Source organism: Antechinus flavipes, chromosome 1 (genome assembly GCF_016432865.1).
Source record: "Antechinus flavipes isolate AdamAnt ecotype Samford, QLD, Australia chromosome 1, AdamAnt_v2, whole genome shotgun sequence".
Classification (NCBI taxonomy): domain Eukaryota; kingdom Metazoa; phylum Chordata; class Mammalia; order Dasyuromorphia; family Dasyuridae; genus Antechinus; species Antechinus flavipes.
This window is the reverse complement of record NC_067398.1, coordinates 277,706,375-277,722,188: the sequence shown is the minus strand read 5'-3', so window position 1 is coordinate 277,722,188 and position 15,814 is coordinate 277,706,375. Positions and strand designations below refer to the sequence as shown.

General features: G+C 35.0%; 1 protein-coding gene across 1 annotated transcript in view; it reads left to right on the top strand.

The window, feature by feature from the left end:
* The window catches only part of TEK (TEK receptor tyrosine kinase), a 143,660-nt gene that overhangs the window by 45,874 nt on the left and 81,972 nt on the right, over positions 1-15,814 (top strand). Inside the window, exons 5-8 of the mRNA XM_051961438.1 lie at positions 3,437-3,568; positions 3,901-4,041; positions 6,337-6,465; positions 12,527-12,678. Of these exons, the coding sequence (XP_051817398.1) occupies positions 3,437-3,568; positions 3,901-4,041; positions 6,337-6,465; positions 12,527-12,678 (554 nt within the window). The remainder of the gene's footprint in view (positions 1-3,436; positions 3,569-3,900; positions 4,042-6,336; positions 6,466-12,526; positions 12,679-15,814) is intronic.

Below are 15,814 nucleotides of genomic sequence, written 5' to 3'. Positions count from 1 at the left end.
TAGTTATTATCTTATTTGATCCTTACAGCAATCCTGAAATATAAGTGCTATTGTTATTCCCATTCTACATGAGGTAAATGAGACAAATAGAGATTGTGGCTTGTTCAGGGTCACATAATTAGTTAGTGTCTGAGACTGAATTTCAACAGTTTTTCCTGAATCGAAACTTCCTACTATGACATCTATCTGCCTAAAATATATATTGGAGTTCCTCAGGAGATAGTGCACCCTTCCCACCTGCTCCCTATCCATCTCACCCTAGTCACTAAAGCTCTTCAAGCAATGGCTAGATGACCATTTGTCATATATGTTGTTGGGGGGATTCTAGTTCAGATATAGGTTGAAGTTGATGTTCTCTGAGGCCTGTTCATATATAATAAGATTCTACAATTCTATCCTTTTTTAGTCCTATATACTATAAATTTCTCTTTTAAAATTGTTCATCATGGTTGGGGGTGAAAACAGTGTCACAAGGCCAAAAATTTCTTTCATTTTCATGGCTGGCTCCTATTTGGTGTTTTTTTTTTTTTTTTTAAATAACTTTTTATTGATAGAATGCATGCCAGGATAATTTTTTACAGCATTATCCCTTGCATTCACTTCTGTTCCGATTTTTCCCCTCCCTCCCTCCACCCCTTCCCCCAGATGGCAAGAGTCCTTTACATGTTGAATGGGTTGCAGTATATCCTAGATACAATATATGTGTGCAGAACCGAACAGTTTTCTTGTTGCACAGGGAGAATTGAATTCAGTAGGTATAAATAACCCGGGAAGAAAGACAAAAATGCAAGCTGTTTATATTCATTTCCCAGTGTTCTTTCTCTGGGTGTAACTGCTTCTGTCCATCTTTGATCAATTAAGGCTCTCTTTATCGAAGAGGTCCACTTCCATCAGAATACATCCTCATATAGTTTTGTTGTTGAGGTATATAATGATCTCCTGGTTCTGCTCATTTCACTCAGCATCAGTTCATGTAAATCTCGCCAGTCCTCTCTGTATTCATCCTGCTGGTCATTCATTACAGAACAATAATATTCCATAACGTTCATATATCACAATTTACTCAACCATTCTCCAATTGATGGACATCCTTTCATTTTCCAGCTTCTAGCCACTACAAACAGGGCTGCCACAAACATTTTGGCACATACAGGTCCCTTTCCTTTCTTTAGTATCTCTTTGGGGTATAATAAGCCCAGTAGAAACACTGCTGGATCAAAGGGTATGCACAGTTTGATAACTTTTTGAGCATAGTTCCAAATTGCTCTCCAGAATGACTGGATGTGTTCACAATTCCACCAACAATGTATCAATGTCCCTGTTTTCCCACATCCCCTCCAACATTCCCCATTATCTTTCCCTGTCATTCTAGCCAATCTGACAGGTGTGTAGTGGTATCTCAGAGTTGTCTTAATTTGCATTTCTCTGATTAATAATGATTTGGAGCATATTTTCATATGTCTATAAATAGTTTCAATTTCTTCATCTGAGAATTGTCTGTTCAAATCCTTTGACCATTTATCAATTGGAGAATGGTTTGATTTCTTATAGATTAGAGTCAATTCTCTATATATTTTGGGAATGAGGCCTTTATCAGAACCTTTGATTGTTTTCCCAGTTTATTGTTTCCCTTCTAATCTTGTTTGCATTTGTTTCTCCTATTTGATGTTGAGGCAAATTAACTGTAGCCGAGTTTCTGAACAGTTGCTAATAAATTGAGCAGTTCCTTTCACTCTATTAAGACAAAGAATTTTGGAGGCAGTTGGATGGCACAGTGAATAGAGCACCAACCCTGATGTCAGGAGGACCTGAGTTCAAATCTGATCTCAGACACTTAAGACTTCCTAGCTATGTGACCTTGGGCAAGTCATTTAACCCCAGTTGCCTTAGTGGGAAAAAAAAGAATTTGCTCTCTGATATTTGGTGTCTGACTAAAGCGGGAAGCAACAAGACTGACAGTGTTCCTGATTATTTTAGAGTGAACAGTAACAACAATGAGTTCTTGACTAAAGTTTTGGACAAAAAACCAATACTTCTAAACTAAGAATCCATGGACAAAAATATTGGCTTCTTTCTGATGAGTTGTAAGAACCTAGCCACAACTGATCATGCAAGGCTCCCTCAGAAGTTTGTCTTCAAGTGTCTTCAGACTTACCAACATCCCAATAGCAATCTACATGGGAAGAAAACCTTTTTTTTTTCTCAACTTATAAAGTGTATCAATAAATATCTAGAGAAACATATATAAGAAACCTGAAAACTTTCCATAGGTTTACAACTGAGAAACAATATTGTATAATGGATAGAGCATTAGACCTAGATTTAGGAAAACCTAAATTCTAAATTCACTTCAGAAATTTACTAGCTATGTGATCCTGAGTAAATTATTTAAGTTTTCTAAGTTTGTTTTTTAATCTGGAAAAAAAAGAATAGCACCTAACTCAAAGTCATAAAAGTCATATAAGAAAGAATAGGCATAAAAACTGGATTTCTGATTTCATTGGCATAAGGAATTTTCAAGTGGAGGGAACTCCCTCTGCCAATGCAGTCTACCCCTTCTTTGAAAATTATAGCCTTAGAGAGTTGCCCAGAGCACTGACACATTAAGTGACTTTCCCAGGGACATACAACTAGTATGTGTCAAAGGTAGGAAATTAGGTCTTCCTAATTTCAAGGCCAGCTCATTATTCATTCTGCCATGCTGCTTCTCATATAAGATATCTTATATGAGGTAAAATGTATAATGTCTTCTGCAAAAGTAAAATTATTATATAAATGTGAGTTATTATTAGTAGATGGTGTATTTAATGAAGCAGTATCCATTTATTGTATCTTTGCTTCAATTTTAGCTTCTATGCAATTGATATAATAATTTTCATATCACTTATCTCAGTGCTTTTGGGAGGGAAATGTCTTATAAATTGTAAAGTGATATGTAAATATGAATTACTATTCATTATGGATGAATTTTTTCCATCTGAGGAATAAGGTTAGAGCTGAAAGGATTAATTAATTAGTATCTGTAAATTCCTCTACTGGAGTTGGAATAAAAGCTCTAAAATCATCCTCCTCTTATGGGCTGTAAAATCCTAAATTAGAGAACAGAACACTAAAGATAACACTTGGCATAGTGAAAAGAGCACTGATCTTGATTTTGACTTCAAGATCAGTCAAAATATTCACTTCAAGCCCTGTTGCCAATTCTTTCTGGTTGTGTAACTGGGAAAAACATTTCCCTTTCTGAGGTTCAGTTCCACATCTATATATTAAAATTAACGATATTCCTTTAAAATATTGTTATTTTATGTGAACTGGCCTATCTTACAGCATCATTTGAGGAAAGAATTTAGTAAACTATACAATTCTAGTGATTATAATTGTCTGCCTGCCTAATAACCCACCAAAGTTTTACTAATTATCTATTTTGAAACCTAAGGATGTGAAGCTGAAAAGTGGGGACCTGAATGTCAAAGCTCCTGTAATCTCTGTTCAAACAATGGCATCTGTCATGAAGATACTGGAGAATGTGTTTGTCCTCCGGGATTTATGGGGAGAACATGTGAAAAACGTAAGTTAAAAAATCCACTATTATCTTGACACGTAAGATATGCATATTTTAAATGCATAAAATTCAATGACTCTAAGAAAATACAGAAATTATGCTTAGTAGAAGTTAGTCATCCAGACAATTTGGCAAGTTCAATTTTTATTTTATGATTTTCATGCCATAAAATTGAACTTTTTGATTTTTTTTCTGCCTCTATTTAAGAGATGATCTGAGATATGTCTATCTGCCATATTTATCTTCTCCCTATTGTTTGAGGCCCAGCCTATATAAAAGGAATGGTCCCTTTAGAAAGCTTGTCTCTGAGTCTGAAGGAGCTCTTTCCTTTTCCAAAGCTTGTGAAGAGCACATGTTTGGCAGAACCTGTAGAGAGAAATGTGGAGGACCAGATGGATGCAAATCATACATGTTCTGTCTCCCAGACCCGTATGGTTGTTCCTGTGCCACTGGCTGGAAGGGTCTACAATGCAATGAAGGTATGGCCTTAATAATACCTAATTAAAGCAGTCTAGAAGATGACTAAAGGATCATTTTAATAGATTTCAAATTTGAAAGGATGGTAACAACTGATTTGTTCATTCTTTGCTTGGGAGCATGGTTTTGAATTAAAGCTATATCTTCTTTTATCCCTAAGAATTAATGCTTTTTTTCTACATTAATATATGGTGAGCAGCTTTACACATTGAAAAATAAGGATTTAATAACCTAACATTCATATTAATAACCTGACATTCATATTTGAGGAGAGTGTTTCTCCAAGTACTTGAGAGGGAAGATTTTCCAAAAATGTTGTCTTTTGCCTAATGAAGTACAGTAGCATGTAAGTGCTTCTCAGCAACTTTCAAACAGTAGTATATCATGAAGACTTCAATCAAGGCATACAAACTAGGTCAAACAAAAGTCTTTGAGTATTTGGAGAAATACTCTCCCCAAAGAATACCTTTAATATGAATTGTCAGATTATTAAGTCCTTATTTTTCACCTGAAAAGCTATAGCATTCCTAGTGGCTTCCCAAATATGTAAGTAGAATTAGGAGAAGAGTACCTGGTTCCAATGTGTGGGAAGTAAACACTTCACCTTCCCTACTCCTTGCTAGCAACTTTCCACTGATTGTTTCATAACTCAAACAATTCAGCATATACAAGCACAACAATTGTTTGTGATACCGTGGGAAAAAAATCTTGGAAAGGTCAAGAAAATCTTTTAGAACAGAACAAAGACGGTGAGTTCAAAGTAATATTTAGCAAAATCAAAATTATTACTAGTTTACCTGTGTTTAATTATCTTATTTAGAAATCCTATTTACACAAAAAATCTAGCTTTTGAAGATTTTTTGGTGAAAATGCTTATAGAAGTATTTTGATTCATTTTTAACTAGTTAGTTAATGATATTAAGTACTGACTAGAGATTATGAATTTTCCTTAACTCCTGGTACATTGTCTCTAATCTTATATAATCGATCCTGCTATAGACAACAAACTGTATTTTAGTTCTTTTCAAAAGATCTGTGATTTTTCTTGTGAATGTATTCTCTGTGCTATACTAATCAAAACCCTTCTCTGCCCCAGCAAAAGACTTAGTGAATTGCTATTTTATGCTTACCTCTGATAGTCCTCAGATGTCAGTCATAAATTCCATTGCTAGTCCTGTAACTCAAAGCATTTCCAGCTTGGTAGACTTCATAAAACTTCATAATCCACTGGCTTAGATTTCTTGAATTCAGTCATTTCTACACTAGGATGGTGTATAAGAGTTGGACTTTACTAAAAGAAATTAGACATTCTACACACAATAAGTACTGTCCTACTTATTTAGAATCAACAAAAATTGAAAACATTTTAGAAAATTCTTCTATTGCATTTTTAAATTGTAGAACTTCTTGCCCCTACTAATTAAAAAAAAAAAAAGTTTTGTTTTTTAAGTAGCAATAATAAAAATCATATTTTTTATGTTAAGCACAGTATATATGTGTGTATGTATGTATATATATATATATATATATATATATATATACACATATATATTTAGATTATGTTTCCTTGAAGTTTTTTTTAATTATAACTTTTTATTTACAAGATATATGCATGGGTAATTTTTCAGTATTGACAATTGCAAAACCTTTTGTTCCAACTTTTCCTTTCCTTCCCTCCACCACTTTCCCCCAGATGGCAGGTTGACCAATACATGTTAAATATGTTGAAGTATAAGTTAAATTCAATATATGTATACATGTCCAAACAGTTATTTTTATTAGCCTGTGAAAGAAATGAAAAATGCAAGTGAACAAAATAGAGGGATTGGGAATTCTATGTAGTGGTTCATAGTCATCTCCCAGAGTTCTTTCACTGGGTATAGCTGGTTCAATTCATTACTGATCTATTGGAACTGATTTGGTTCATCTGATTGCTGAAGATGGTCACAGTCATCAGAATTGATCATCATATAGTATTGTTGTTGAAGTATATAATGATCTCCTAGCCCTGCCTATTTCACTCAGTATCAGTTCATGTAAGTCTCTCCAGGCCTTTCTGAAATCATCTTGCTGGTATTTCTTACAGAACAATAATATTCCATAATATTCATAAACCACAATTTATTCAGCCATTCTCCAATTGAGGGGCATCCACTTAGTTTCCAGTTTCTGGCCACTACAAAGAGGACAAGCACAATGAATTTTTGACAATTTACAAGTTAACACTAGAGACTCTTGGTTTTCTCCATTGACTGACTTCATTATTAACACTTTTTCGTCTTCTTCAATGACTGCAGCTTGCCAACCTGATTTTTATGGACCAGATTGCAAACTAAGGTGTAAGTGCACCAATGGGGGAACCTGTGATCGATTCAAAGGATGTCTGTGTCCTACAAACAGGCATGGTCTACAATGTGAGAAAGAAGGTAAAGCAAGGTAACACTGTAATCAAGACCCTTCTTCCAGGGTGATAAAGTCAATAGACCTTACTGGTGTAACCTTTCTGCCCCTGGGACAAGAAAACTCAAACTCTTTCTGCTACTTTGTCATCATTGCTTGTAGGAAAGGTAAGTGCCTTATCCTTGGGTTATAGACTATTGCATTCCAATTAATCTCCCAGAACTTGAATAATTGCTCATCCTTTTTCCTTTAATGCTCCCAGGTAAGAAATTTGGTTTTCAGGGCAAAGCAAATCAGTCAAACATCCAGTTAAAGACCCTGAAAAGGCAATAAATCTGATTTTTCCTAAAGTTTTACAAAGCACCCCATTTCATCTTTTATCACAGGTGATAATGGACAAAATATAAAAGAGAGAAAGAATGAAATGATTCTTTATTGGTCTGAATTTCTTTAGTCCTAAATTATTTGAATGATTCCGGCTTTAAGAAAAACATAATTACTTTGTCATTTGTTTTTCCCCAAGTGGAACTCTTTTAAATCTAAATATCCCTTCCTTCTTCCCTTCTTCCCTTCCTCTCTTCCTTCTTCCCTTCCTCCTTTCTTCTCTTCCTCTCTTCCTTCCTTCTTCCTTTCTATCATTCCTCTCTCTCTCCCTTCTCTTCTTTCTTCCTTCTTTCCCTCTCTCCCTCTCTCTTTTACACCTTTTCTCCCACCCTCTCTCTCACCTTCCTCTCTTCCACTCTTCCTCTCTCCTATCCTTCCTCCCTCTTTTCCTCCTCTCCTTTTTTCCTTTTCTGCTTCCTTCCTTCCTTTTCCCCCTTCTTCTTTCCCTCCTTCCTTCCTTTTTTCTCTCCTTCTTTCCCTCCTTCCTTCCTTTCTTTTCTCCTTCTTTTCTTCTTTCCCTACTTCTCTCCCTCCCTCCCTTCCTCCCCAAATAAGCAACTATGGCAAGAGTCCAGATAAGAAATGATGGGGGCCTGATAGCTAGGATATTGGTTATATGGCTACATAGAAGGGGACAGATTTCAGAGATACTATGAATATAGAACTGATAACACTTGGTGGTTGGTGAGATATGGGAGGCAAAGGAGATGTGAACTTGAATGACTGGAAGGATAGTGATAATCTAAAAAGAAATAGGGAAGTTAGTCATTTCCATCCTGCCCAATACCATTCTGCAATATCATATCCTAATGAGGATAGTTCCCCTTTGGGGGTCTATTCCTTTACAATTCTACTTAATATTGGAACATTTCCAAGGATGCCAAATGACACATCATTAACATTTGGTTTCCTAAGTCTCTATAATACAAGAGAGGGGCAACATGGATAGAAAGGATAGCCAAGATGTGTTCAAATCCTCCTTTTGACATATACTAAGCTATGTGGTCATAGGCAAGTTACTTAGCCTCTCTCAGTGCCTTAGGTCTTTAAAATTGTAAATTACATATAAAATGATATCTTGCTTTTGTGCAAAGAATTCAGTGCTAAGATTTCTCTACATAGATGAAATCATAAGTCCTAAACAAACAACAACAATAACATTTCAACTCAAAAAGTGTATGTAAATTCTTAATGTATGACAAGGAAGATTATCTTGACTTTGGAGAGCACAATGAATCAATGGATAAAGTCCTACAAATACTATTCTGCTCAGAAAGATATCAAGGAGAAAGTTATGGCTGAATTTTTTAAGATTTATTTTCATTCATAAATAAAAACTGAATTTGAAGAACAAATGAAAAGTAATTAATTAAGTGGTATTATGTGCCAAACACTGTTATGTTAAGCATAAACTAAGACTTCCCCTTTCCTTAAGAAGCTTACATTCTAATGGAGGCAACAACACATATAGAGAAATGGTGACCAAGGAAGAAACTTTTGGTATTTGAAGTGAGAAACATGGTGAGTGGAACAAATAGGCAAGTCTATTGGCCCAACTTTTGCACAGGCAATGGTAATGGTGATTTAATTACATTCTCAGAAAGAAATAGTAAAAACAGCAAAGTAGAAAACGCCTGGGGAGAATATGAGTATTCATGGTTTTAGGGAGCACAGAGCATAGTGACAACTTTTTCTGTGCATTTTTGATCTGATTTAGAAGGTGATGCAACATCTCTGGAAGGAAAGGGAAAGCAAAATCTGTAAGACTACATTCAAAGTCTCCCTTAGACCTGTATGTGCCAAAATGTTTGTAGCAGCCCTGTTTGTAGTGGCTAGAAACTGGAAAATGAATGGATGCCCATCAATTGGAGAATGGCTGGGTAAATTATGGTATATGAATGTTATGGAATATTATTGTTCTGTAAGAAATGACCAGCAGGATGAATACAGAGAGGACTGGCGAGACTTACATGAACTGATGCTAAGTGAAATGAGCTGAACCAGGAGATCATTATACACTTCGACAACGATATTGTATGAGGACATATTTTGATGGAAGGGGATTTCTTTGACAAAGAGACCTGAGTTTCAATTGATAAATGACGGACAAAAGCAGCTACACCCAAAGAAAGAACACTGGGAAACGAATGTGAACTATCTGCATTTTTGTTTTTCTTCCCGGGTTATTTATACCTTCTGAATCCAATTCTCCCTATGCAACAAGAGAACTGTTCGGTTCTGCAAACATATATTGTATCTAGGATATACTGCAACATATCCAACATATAAAGGACTGCTTGCCATCTAGGGGAGGGGGTGGAGGGAGGGAGGGAAAAAAAATTGGAACAGAAACGAGTGTCAATATAAAGTAATTATTAAATAAAAATTAAAAAACAAACAAACAAACAAAAAAAAAACAAAGTCTCCCTTATTAGACTGAGAACTTTCTGATAATGGGAAATATCTTTGGACCTTTTTTATATCCTTAGCAGTTCACACAATGTTTCGCACATAGTAATTGGTTGATGATGTGTTTATTGATTTACTGTGTAATATCAGTCACTGGAAGCTAACACCTTCAAAACCATATGCTATATTAACAAAATACAAGCCTCAGCACTCTAAGCTCTACTGAAAAATAGCATGCCAAAAAAGATCATTCTTAAGATGTGATAAATGGGTCCAAAATCTACAAAGATCCTTTTGTAATAAGCAGATATTACTTCACTAATCATTATCAAGGCAGATAATAGGTATGAGCATACTTTTTTGTATTTATAGACTATAACTTAAAGTAGCTTACTTCAAAATGATGCTTATGAAATGATTCAAGAGATTTAAGAGAGTTCTCAAAAGTTCTCAAAAAATGGTTATCATCGGCAAGAACTTAGCAAGAAAAAAATGTTAACAAAAAATATTGTCATCATTGAATCATTTTTTCTGGATGTAGCATTTGTGAAGACGACTCAAGATCAGTTTATTGTCATCACACTATAGAAGGGATGTTTTTTTTTTTTAATTTTTATTTAATAATTACTTTATATTGACAGAATCCATGCCAGGGTAATTTTTTTTACAACATTATCCCTTGCACTCGTTTCTGTTCCGATTTTTTTCCCCTCCCTCCCTCCACCCCCTCCCCTAGATGGCAAGCAGTCCTTTATATGTTGGATATGTTGCAGTATATCCTAGATACAATATATGTTTGCAGAACCGTTGCATAGGGAGAATTGGATTCAGAAGGTATAAATAACCTGGGAAGAAAAACAAAAATGCAGATAGTTCACATTCGTTTCCCAGTGTTCTTTCTTTGGGTGTAGCTGCTTTTGTCCATCATTTATCAATTGAAACTCAGTTAGGTCTCTTTGTCAAAGAAATCCACTTCCATCAAAATATGTCCTCATACAATATCGTTGTCAAAGTGTATAATGATCTCCTGGTTCTGCTCATTTCACTTAGCATCAGTTCATGTAAGTCTCGCCAGTCCTCTCTGTATTCATCCTGCTGGTCATTTCTTACAGAACAATAATATTCCATAACATTCATATACCACAATTTACCCAGCCATTCTCCAATTGATGGGCATCCATTCATTTTCCAGTTTCTAGCCACTACAAACAGGGCTGCTACAAACATTTTGGCACATACAGGTCCCTTTCCCTTCTTTAGTATTTCTTTGGGATATAAGCCCAATAGAAACACTGCTGGATCAAAGGGTATGCACAATTTGATAATTTTTTGGGCATAATTCCAGATTGCTCTCCAGAATGGTTGGATTCGTTCACAACTCCACCAACAATGCATTAGTGTCCCAGTTTTCCCACATCCCCTCCAACATTCATCATTATTTTTTCCTGTCATCTTAGCCAATCTGACAGGTATCTCAGAGTTGTCTTAATTTGCATTTCTCTGATCAATAATGATTTGGAACACTCTTTCATATGAGTGGTAATAGTTTCAATTTCATCCTCTGAAAATTGTCTGTTCATATCCTTTGACCATTTATCAATTGGAGAATGGCTTGATTTCTTATAAATTTGAGTCAGTTCTCTATATATTTTGGAAATGAGGCCTTTATCAGAACCTTTAACTGTGAAGATGTTTTCCCAGTTTGTTGCTTCCCTTCTAATCTTGTTTGCATTAGTTTTGTTTGTACAAAGGCTTTTTAATTTGATGTAATCAAAATTTTCTATTTTGTGATCAGTAATGGTCTCTAGTTCATCTTTGGTCACAAATTTCTTTCTCCTCCACAAGTCTGAGAGATAAACTATTCTATGTTCCTCTAATTTATTTATAATCTCGTTCTTTGAAGTCAGACTTAGGTGATCAACGCAAAAAAAATGTTGGTGACACTTCAACACACCAATGCAGGCGATAAAATTTAGCATTTATGAAATAACTAAGAAGATATGACCTGGAATTTTAAATTATATATGAGAAGTTTGCTATCTCTTTTGGACAAATAGATGATAACAAATCTCCATGATTATTTATACTATAAATACAGGTCCAAAATATCCCAGACAACTCAACCAGCTCAAATTGGACCACTGTCCTAGATTGACCACAATCTTCTTGGCAATCTTCTGATTGATAAAAACATAGACAGACAGACAGATGTATATAGATAGATGCCACCATCCCGAATCCCATGATTTCCAACTCAACATGAAAAAAAAACTTTCAAAGAATAAAGACTTAATTTAAATCAAAATCAAATAGGATTAAGATGAGGTACATTTTATTTCTCTTGTTCTGTCTGCTACTGGAATTGTTTCAATAATACTCTCAATAAGATTAAAGATGACCTTACATACTAAAACTTTTATTGATTTAAAAGAAGAAATTGTTTTTTTCCATCTGTGCAGTAGTTAGAACTTTGGATATAGAGGAATAAAAGCAGGATAATAGTCAGGACTTTATCTGAATTTCATCAAAAAGAAAAGACAATTAGTTAAAATTAATAATGATAATTCTGGAACACAAACTGGCCCTATTTAGTTTTCCTCCCTATAAGATTTTTAGTCAAGTAAATATCTAAGTTATACGTACCTCTATTCTAACAGCAAAATAAGCTCTTTGACTTAAAAACATGTTCTCTCAAAAAAGTACCAATATTTACAGTTTAGCTTTTGATTAAGAATTATGAAGGAATTTATAGTTTTAGACCAAAAAACTATTTTCTTCTTCATTGAAACTCAGAATCCTTTCTATGTGAACCTTAGCCTTTTTTATTAGTCTTTTGGTTGTTTTGTTATTATTATTATTATTATTTTTACAATCATCATTATCCTTTACCTGCCATTTAACCCACAGTATCCAGCATAGCTTTTACTAAAATAAATTGATTTTACAAAAACCATACCATATTTTATATAATGATTGGAAGAAAAGTGTCTAAATTTCTCTCGAAAGGAAGGAGTTCTGTTGTAAATTCAACTATAGTATCTAAGGGGTATTTGAGGGAAGAGATGTGTCAATTCTATTACATGTTTCTACTATATGTAAGGAAAATTTCTACATAGTTCCTATGATGTGCCAAGAACATTTCTATTATATTTCCAATAAGCATAAGAACTAAGGGTATAAAGTCAAAATTGAAATAGTCCCAAACCTTGAGGAACTTACATTTACTTGTTGCATTTATACCAGCTAGAAACTATCCTAAAATGAGGTTTCACACCAGCTTTCCCTTTTCTTCAGGTCCTCCAAGAATGATTCCTCTAATAGAAGATTTACCTGACCACATGGAAGTAAACAGTGGCAAATTCAATCCTATCTGCAAAGCTTCTGGCTATCCACTGCCTGATGCTGAAGAAATGACTCTGGTGAAACCAGATGGAACTGTGCTGCAAGTAAGATATATAATAATATCATTACTATTATCATCTAACATGGTTAAGTGCTTTTCTTGAGATAATCATCCTGAAGAACATTATTTTTAAATAGATTTTTGTTAACTTCTACCCCACCCCCCAGGTTTTCCCAATACAGGAGTTGAACTTGGGTTTTTTTTTTAATTTATACCTAAAATTGGTACCCTTTTCACTCAACCTTTTTTCCTTCATAATCAATGGACTTAGCCTAATTTTTTTTTTTTGTTCTACAATTTAGGAGATGGGAATCTCCGAGTATCATCTAGAAATATCACTCCAATTTTAAAATGGCATTTTGCCTTTATGTTGAGGTATGAGAAATGAGGGTGAGAGATCCCTTGGCAGCAATGGGATCCCAGTGTTGCAAGTTTTGTGAAAGGATTCACAGTCCCAAATGAATACAGGTGAAGTCTGTGGCAAAAATGGGTTTGGTATACTGAGAAATAACCTCCCAGAGGGCTAGCTCTAAAGGGATTAACAAAGCCAGGTTTTAGCAGAGGTGGGTTTACACTGAGAAAACAACTTTCTCAGTGGGTCAAATCTTGTTAGGATTTTTAGCCAAGGTTTTAGCAAAGATGGGTTTATACTGAAAAGAACCAGCTTCTCAGTGGGCTTTCCAGATTAGGAATTGGTGAAGGTTTGGGGGTTTGATTATATTGGGATTTTGTGGCCTCGAGCTAGGGACTAATCTCCAGATGAATTTGAGAGACTAATTTTCAACTCCATAAAGGGTGGTGATTATGCCGGAAGCCAAGATCTTCAGTTGAATTGTAGGAGGAGATTACTGTCTGGGAAATTTCCCTAAGAACAGGAGGGTGAGGCCCTCCCAGAGGTCAAGAGGGGTTTGAAATTTTTAGGGTTTTTCTAACTCAGGTTCATTCTCTCTCTTTTCCCCCTTCCCCCTCCCCCCCCCCCCAAGATCAAGGGGGACACAGTTTACAGCACTTATAGTTACATTCTTCTTTGTTTTCTATTTCAGTGATAGATTTTTTTCACTTGCAGGAAAGCCTTCAAAGGCCTTTAGGCTATGTTCAAGTCCTCTTTTCTATATGTCTCCTTTGCTAGGAAAAAATGTTATTTTCCCACTAACCATTCCTAAGATTGGTGCATATCAAAAGTTTCTCAATCAAAAGTTTGAGAGAGATCAAAAATCTCTCTCAAAGGAGAAAGATTTCTCTTTCTCTAAGATGATCATCAGAAGGTTTTAGAAAATAGATACTATATTTGACGATATTTTGGAATTTTGGAGATATTAAAGGAATAAGTATTCATTTCTCAGAGATGGTTAAAATTCAGCTTGGCTTGGAAGTGTGTGGCATGGCAAATCCAGTTTAAGAAAAAATGCTCAGATATCTGTCTCAAGTGAAGAATTGAAGTATTTATTTAGGATCTCATGAGAAATGGAAGTCCACTAACTGGGGTTCCCCAGTAAAGAGGAGGTCACCCCCTCAGAAGTCAGAGGGAATTATATAATCACAAACCACAAGAATGCGTGACACCCCCCTCATCGATTAATTCTCACTCCCTACTTAGTGGAAGAATTTGCCAATGGGCAATGGGCCAGTCAGGCCCATATAGTCAGTTTTACTGTTCTGAGGTGTGGTTTCCTAAGGTTATGAATTTATGGTGGTCAGTTTCACAAGGTATATAACTGTTTACTTGAGCCACTATGAGCATCCTATTTCATCTTCCCAAACCCCTCCAATAAACTGATTTCAAGTTATAGGTTAAATCTACCTTAGTTAATAATTTTATAAGAAACCATATACTCCCCCCATAATAAGGGGATTTGTTAAGAAGTAAGAAATCCATTAAGCTAGAATAAACAAGGAGACTTAGTTTACCTCAGGCTTCCTCAATCAACAAATAGAGATTAGCCTGTTTATAGACCTCTCAGAATGTCTCCAAGCCATTAAATAGATAGATTCTTCTCTAAATAGTTAAGTCTAGGAGATCACCTCGGATATTTCTACTAGAAGAGCAAATCTTTTGTTCTTCCCAGAGCCTTAATGATTAACAGACCTTTGAAAGTGGGTCTGGAATTATCAAGTGACTATTCTGAGAAGTCCTCAGTTTCCCTTTACACTCAGAAGTAAGTCATCTGTTCAAAGTGTCTTTCTTTAAATTAAAAGAAATTGATATGTTTTGCTGTTACAAATGCTTCATTTATGAATGTATCTTTTCCTCTTCTATAAGAAGCCATGCTTATAACTGAAAATAAAAAAGAAAAGGACAAAAAAAATCAATTCATATTATAATAAACAGTAGCAATATATACAATATTTCACACTTATGGTCTCTTATTTTTTCAAAGAAGAAAGGTTCATGATTTTCTCAATTCTTCTTCAGGAGTAAAATTGGAATTTATAATTATAAGTTATAAGTTATAATTATATAAGTTATAATCAGCTAGAGTCAAAATAACCCATTAGCTACCTGGAGATTCACTAACCTTGCTGGTGCTACCCTTCCTCCTTAGTTCTATTCTCCTACCCTCACTAGTTGTTTCATTAAAACTTACAGCAAAGTTGCATTAAAATATGCTTCCATAGAACTCCATTGAGTTAGAATTAGTATTTCCCCTCAGTCACCTCTATGTTTTCCTGAAGGAAAATGTTATAATTATTGGGCTTTAAAGGAAACTCTGCCTCTTATTCTCAAGAGAGAATACCAACACATATCCTCTCTTCTCTTCCCCTAAAAATGCTCTCAGGAATAAACATTGTACAACATAAATGCTAGACATGAATTCAAATTCTGCTTCAAACCCTTCCCAGTTGTGTGATCCTGAGATAGTTAACTTCCTTTAGCTTGAGTTTCCTCTACTATAACATAAGAATAATAACAGCACCTACTATTCAGGGTTGTTGTAAGGATCAATGAGATTACATATGTCAAGTGCTTTGCAAACCTTAAACCTATTATTACAGTCATGATAATGATGAGGTTTAGGTTTTGGGGTTCTAGGAATCAAAATATGATGAAGTCTATAGTTAGGGTTGTCAGGAAACCAAATGATGAAATTAGATTCAAGGAACCAAAATGAGATTAGGATTCCTGGTAGTCAGAAAGTTAAATGATGCGGTCTACTGGCAGGTTCGTGGTTCAGGGAAAC